This window comes from Oncorhynchus nerka, linkage group LG8, assembly GCF_034236695.1.
Source record: "Oncorhynchus nerka isolate Pitt River linkage group LG8, Oner_Uvic_2.0, whole genome shotgun sequence".
Taxonomy (NCBI): Eukaryota; Metazoa; Chordata; class Actinopteri; order Salmoniformes; family Salmonidae; genus Oncorhynchus; species Oncorhynchus nerka.
The window spans coordinates 57,745,482-57,751,481 of record NC_088403.1 but is presented as its reverse complement, the minus strand read 5'-3'; the positions used below and the strand labels follow the sequence as shown (position 1 = coordinate 57,751,481).

At 44.3% G+C, this 6,000-nt stretch overlaps 1 protein-coding gene across 2 annotated transcripts in view; it reads right to left on the bottom strand.

Moving 5' to 3' along the window:
* Window positions 1-6,000, bottom strand: part of LOC115133647 (metastasis-associated protein MTA2-like) — a 35,525-nt gene that overhangs the window by 9,474 nt on the left and 20,051 nt on the right. For both annotated transcript variants that reach the window (XM_029667096.2, XM_029667098.2), the window contains exons 5-11: window positions 5,644-5,707; window positions 3,306-3,423; window positions 2,520-2,622; window positions 1,926-2,025; window positions 564-752; window positions 290-364; window positions 82-140 (exon numbers count right to left, since the gene is read on the bottom strand). In XM_029667096.2, the coding sequence (XP_029522956.1) occupies window positions 82-140; window positions 290-364; window positions 564-752; window positions 1,926-2,025; window positions 2,520-2,622; window positions 3,306-3,423; window positions 5,644-5,707 (708 nt within the window). The remainder of the gene's footprint in view (window positions 1-81; window positions 141-289; window positions 365-563; window positions 753-1,925; window positions 2,026-2,519; window positions 2,623-3,305; window positions 3,424-5,643; window positions 5,708-6,000) is intronic.

Here is a 6,000-nt window from a genome sequence, read left to right as displayed (position 1 = left end):
AGAGAGAGTTGATGTGTTTAGTTACCGTGGTAATGATAGAGATTGTGCATTGGCTCTGCTGCAGTTCAGACTGTTACTCACTAGGTGGGGATGTAAACCTGCTTCAGCTTGCTGTCTGCTTCCGCTGCCTTGAGTCGTTTCTGAAACAAACATTTCCATTTACAAAGTACCAACAAGTAGCTCTGCTTGTGAAGTCAATTCTGCATTATACATCACTTAAGCCAATGCATAGTACAATCTCATTGTTTCGTAAGAGTGTGGCTCTGAACGGCAGAGTGGTGTATTTTACTTGTTGAATGTAGCGGTCGGTGGTTTTCCACATGTAGTAGAACTGAACCACGCTGGCTAGTGACTTCCATGGCAACTGGGGACAACAGAGACAGAACATCCTTCAACACTGACCAGATGAAAGCACATAGGATACAGTTAATATAGAGTGGTGTTCCGGAGGTGCGTTTTGAAACGGAGGAGGTACTTCTCTTTCTTGATTCAAAACATTTGACCTACTGCTCCTTCTGAACACAAGCCAGATATCTATTAGTTGAATACGGGAGGACACTTACAAAGTCCTGGCGGATGTCGTTGAAGTCCTTGCCATATTTCTCCAGGGCCTCTTCGAACAGCATGGCCTCCGAGGCGCTCCACTCCTCCATCTCGTCACGGCAGAGCACGGGCCCGCCCTGAGGCACCAGCGTGGACATGGCCTTGGCCAGGTCGTAGTCGTTTTTCTGCAGGGTATCCATCGCATGGAACTAGAGGGGGAGAGCGGGGGACCATTAGATATATTGCTCATTTTAGACACAGGTTACCGTATTCAAAATGTTTAAAAAATGTGAAATGACATTACATGGTATTAGAATGGTAAACTAGGTGGCCAGTTTATTAGGTACACCCATCAAGTACTGGGTCAGAACCCCGTTTGCCTCCAGAACAGCCTGAAATATTTGTTCATTTAACTAGGCAAGCTAGTTAATAACAAATTCATATTTACAATACCGACCAAACCTGGACAAAGCCGGACCAATTGTGTGCCGCCCTATAAGACACCCAATCACGGCCGGTTGTGATACAGCCTGGATTCGAACCAAGGTGTCTGTAGTGACGCCTCTAGCACTGAAATGCAGTGCCTTAGGTCCTGAGTGGCGCAGCGGTCTAATGTGTACCAGGAGAACATTCCCCAGTAGCCTGTACCGTTGACACCACGCAGGATGAGTCCATGGACTCATGCTCCTTATGCCAAATCCTGACTGACATCAGCATGACGCAACAGGAACCGGGATTCTTCGGACCAGGCAATGTTTTTCCACTTTTCAAGTCGTCCAGTGTTGGTGATCTCGTGCCCAAGGGAGCCGCTTCTTCTTGTTTTTAAGTGATAAGGGTAGAACCCTGTGTGGTCGTTTACTGTTTGTGGAGCGCCTGTTAGCTTGCACAATTCTTCCCATTCTCCTTCGACCTCTCAGCTGTTTTCGTCCACAGGCCTGAGCTGACTGGATGTTTTTAGTTGGTTGCACCATTCTCAGTAAACTCTGGAAACTGTCGTGCGTGAAAAGCCCAGGAGGGCGACCGTCTCTGAGATACTGGATCCAGTGTGCTTTGCACCGATGATTATATCACACTCAAAGTCACTTAGGTCACTGGTTTTGCCCATTCTAACGTTCAGTTGATCAGTAACTTAATGCCTCGATGCCTGTCTGCATGCTTTATATAGCAAGCCACAGCAACGTGACTCACCATCTGTAGGAGCAAACCATTTTCATGAACGGGGTGGTGTACCTAATAAACTGCCCACTGAGTGTATAGTCCAATATAATGAATAACATTACATGTACTAATTAGGATACCGTAGATGTCCATTGTTTTAAGGGTTATATGTAGAGCGCTTAGTGATTGTCTCGTCACCATGGGACATGGACAAAGTGTCTCACCAGCGTGATGTCTCGGGAGGCGGCCGCAGCACTCATATGCAGGCTGGGTTGACGGATAGAGCTGCTGCAGTCCAGGGCTCGGGCAAACGTCCCCACAGCACTGGAACACACAACCACCAAATATCATTAGAATCAAATGACAAACCCAGTACTGAAACAGACAAACTCCTAACTTATCAAGAACTAGACAAAAATACCCTATCGACTACGGTTTTGTAAATCAGTGTGAATTTTCACCATATGGCCACTAGATGGTGCTGCAGCTTGAGGTCGTTCCCTACATAATGTTGATTCCCTCCAAAAACAGACTTGGGCCCAAACATGCTGTATGTTGACTGGGGTCCTACTGCTACTACACCGCTTAGACAAGACCCTTCAAAGATGTCTTGAGAACATTGCAAAATCTCAATACACTAATATCAAGCTCAAAAAGGTGGACACTTTGCAACTCAAAGCCAACCAGTTTACATTACTTCAGATCAGAATGTGTTCCAAGCTCATGACAACAAGGCCAGACAAGGACCTCCATAGCAACAGGGCGTAACCAGGGCAACGTGTGACAGATGGAGGGGGGCAGGGCCAGGGGACACTCACCGAGCCACCACCAGAAACTGGTCGATCTGTGGGTCTTTGAGCTGGTTGTCGGGGTGCCACACCTTGACCTCCAGCTTCTCCTGAATACGGGTGTCTTCTTCACCTGGGAGGGATGACAACAAGAGGACAACCATCAGACATGTTAACTAATGTTGCAGACAGACAGAGACACTGGTTGTGGTTGCGTGACCCACTATTTTGGAAACGAGAGACTTGAGAGGAAATGGTGAAATAAAGTAATAGGAGAGAGATGAGTCACAGAGAAATAGAAAAGGATGAATGAGAGCAGAAGGTGAAAACAACTAAATGGACAAGTATGCATGTCGGTCTAACCAGACTGAACTAGTGTCACAAGGGCACAAACAACCTTCACAAAATGGCAACCTTCAACTTAACACAGGCTAGGCTACACAAGGGAAGATAAAACAAGAGGGCAACATCTAACTACACTACTTGCTGCCAGAAGGAAGTGATGTCGTGTTCAGTGGTTAGAAAATTGAGTTCTCCAACAGGAACACAGATTCCCCCTTTTCATTCCAAAACATGACCGATTTCTCCCTACTCATGATTTACGATCCCATACAACTCAAATAATTTAGACACGTGATAGATAGCAGACATTCTTCAAACCTAGCACTTTTAGAAATGGGGCACAACTTAAATGTGGGTTTAGTCTGACAGCACTATGATCACTATAATAGGCTGCAACCTGATAGGCCGGTGTAAAAGGTCAGAGTTCAGCCACCCAAACACCCCCCCCCCTTCTACACACAGACAGACACAGACCTTCGGCTAACTTGTCGGGGATCTCGGCCTGGTACTTGGAGCCCACCCGAATCTCTCCTTGGTCCGCCAGCAGGGTCTTCTGGACCGGGTCAAACACCAGCGAGTAGAAGAAACACTCCTGGAGCATAGAAAACAGATGGAAGGATGGGGTTAGAGAATTTAAATCGAGGATGGGCAACTGGCAGACACCCCCCTTTCTGACCAATTTCCACTCAGTAATATAACTCTTAACTTACTGTTGAGAGTTAGAATAGCAACACATACGGTTGTGCGCATAAACAGTTTCTCTTTTGTCAGACACTGACACTTACTCAATTAGCCCATGTCAGCTAACTTTAATTTTAAAAATAATAATTGGTAAGTTATTCTAGCCAGGTTTCATATACATCAAATTTCATTACTTTTCCCATGACTTCTAACCAAATGTTCATGATCATCAATAGCCGGCATCTCTATACACATATAGAAAAAGCATGCATAATGTGGTATGGACACTGCTTTCTGATCCCATGTACCATCTGATGGCGTTGTGCAAGGCACTGAACCCCCCCGGAAGATGAACACCTGTTATGCCTTTTGAAATAACTTGCTTTTTCAATATATCAAAAGATTAAATGGCTATGGAGTGGCCACAAATATCTTTATTGAGCTGAAGCAAACCCACAAACATTCTTCAGGAAATGTACTTTCCAGTTTAGTCATATTTAGCCTATCTTAGCTACCTAACAAGTGTTACTTTGCATATTGGCTAACATCTATTGCAGGGGTCAGCAACCTACGGCGCGGGTGAGATAATAAACGTCAAGCCAAGGCTTGGCAATCCACCCACCCAAAAAAGAAAAAAAGTGTAATACATTTTTTTGCGTGGCGTGCTAAGCCTTGGCTTGACGTTTATTATCTCACTTATTTTTGGCAATAGGTTATTTGGTATAAACTGGAGAAAATAATTGAAATTGCAGGCATTGGTTTCAAAATTACATTGGGATTCACTGCAACGTTGTAGTTCCCAAGGTATGTCAACCCTGATTAGCCAATGGGCTTTCAAGATTTTGCAGGAGTTTCATATTATTAGTTCTGTGCAAGACGACCCAACTCGCCTCTCCCGCCAAATTCAAAACCAAGGCAACACTGAAGATGAGATTCGTTTCCACATGCCAAGCGGCTAGCAAGCCTTCTTTTGTTATTTAAAAAAGTTCAGGACACAAAATGTCCAAAGGAAAATAAGGCAGATGTCCACTCATGTATTGCCACTTGGACAAAGGAGTGTGGATTCGTAAAAACTTTGATTTGTCGGACATCACGTGTACGGCGTCATTTTGAAACGAGACATGAGAAAAACTTCAGGGTGAGGCGGACAATAATGAAGGAATCAAGAGGGCCATGTCCAGGTATGAAAAGCAAAGCAGTGTTCTTACAAATCTACATGCAGTCAGAAATCAAGCTACAGAGGGGAGATACAGAGTTGAGCAGTGCATTCCTAAACATGGAAAACCATTTACTAAATGGGGAATATATCAAGGAGGCTTTCCTCAGTAGTTCGCAGGCTTTATTTGACGGATTGCCTAACAAAGACAATCATCTCAAAGATAAAAGGCACGCTTGTGTCTGCCAGAACTGTTGAAAAGGCGTGTTACCGAGATGGATGAAAATGTAAAGGACCAGCAAACTGTAGCGTTAAAAGATGCACCTGTGTGGCTCTTGAAGAGTGTGGATGTGAATGACATTCCATGATACTGTGACTCAGAGCAGGGATAAAACCCATGCACTATACTACTCAAGGGAAATATGTGGCATTAGCCATCGCAGGTCATTTTTAGGAGAGAGCGCTATTGGCTATTACAACTGACGGTGGCCCCGCTATGGTGGGGAAACAAAGGCTTCACAGAGCTGATTTTAGATCAGATTGTCACGATCACATTCACCAGGAGAATCTGTGTTCCAAGATCAAGCCCGTGGTGCTAATGGACAGTGCCTCTGTTTAGCGATCTATGGAATTCATCCGTTTGTGGGCAATTGGATGTTCAATACAGACAATTAGTTGTAATGCACATATGCAAATCATTACTGGCACGCAGATCGTTAGAATTGGTAGAACAAATTGTAGAATTGACAATCTACACAAAAAAGGTTGCCGACCCCTGATCTATTGAGTTGCATCAGTTACCCATCCCGGATTTACACCGTCACTCAATGCTTCAGTACCTACAGTACTAATTTCTCCTTGTGTTTTACAGTCCTTGCGCAAAGAGTAATACAAATATATTCGGGGGGTGGAAATATTTAGGAATAAATCCTTAGTGTCCAGTTTGCATCATTGTAAAAAAAAAGTGAAGCTCACCTCTTTCTCCAGGTACCCGGCGAGGACGTCTGTTTCGTTGAGGAGTGTAACGTTACATTTCCCCCTGGGGAGAGAGAGAGGGGTGACCGGGGAAGAGCATTCAGAGGTCAAGAAGGTACCATGCAATACACACTATTCATCTGAACTGACCTGCACCAATCCTAACTACTGTAATATATCCCCAATAAGGCATTGGAAAACTAAATACATGTCTGTGGAAATGCTGTAAATTAACAAGTTGTAAATATTGAAGAAAACTTGACACAATTCAAGTATTTTTACACTTATAACCCCTCAACTTATTGAGATCAAGAGCCTGAACTGTGATGGTTCATGTTACAAAGGGACAGTTTGAAC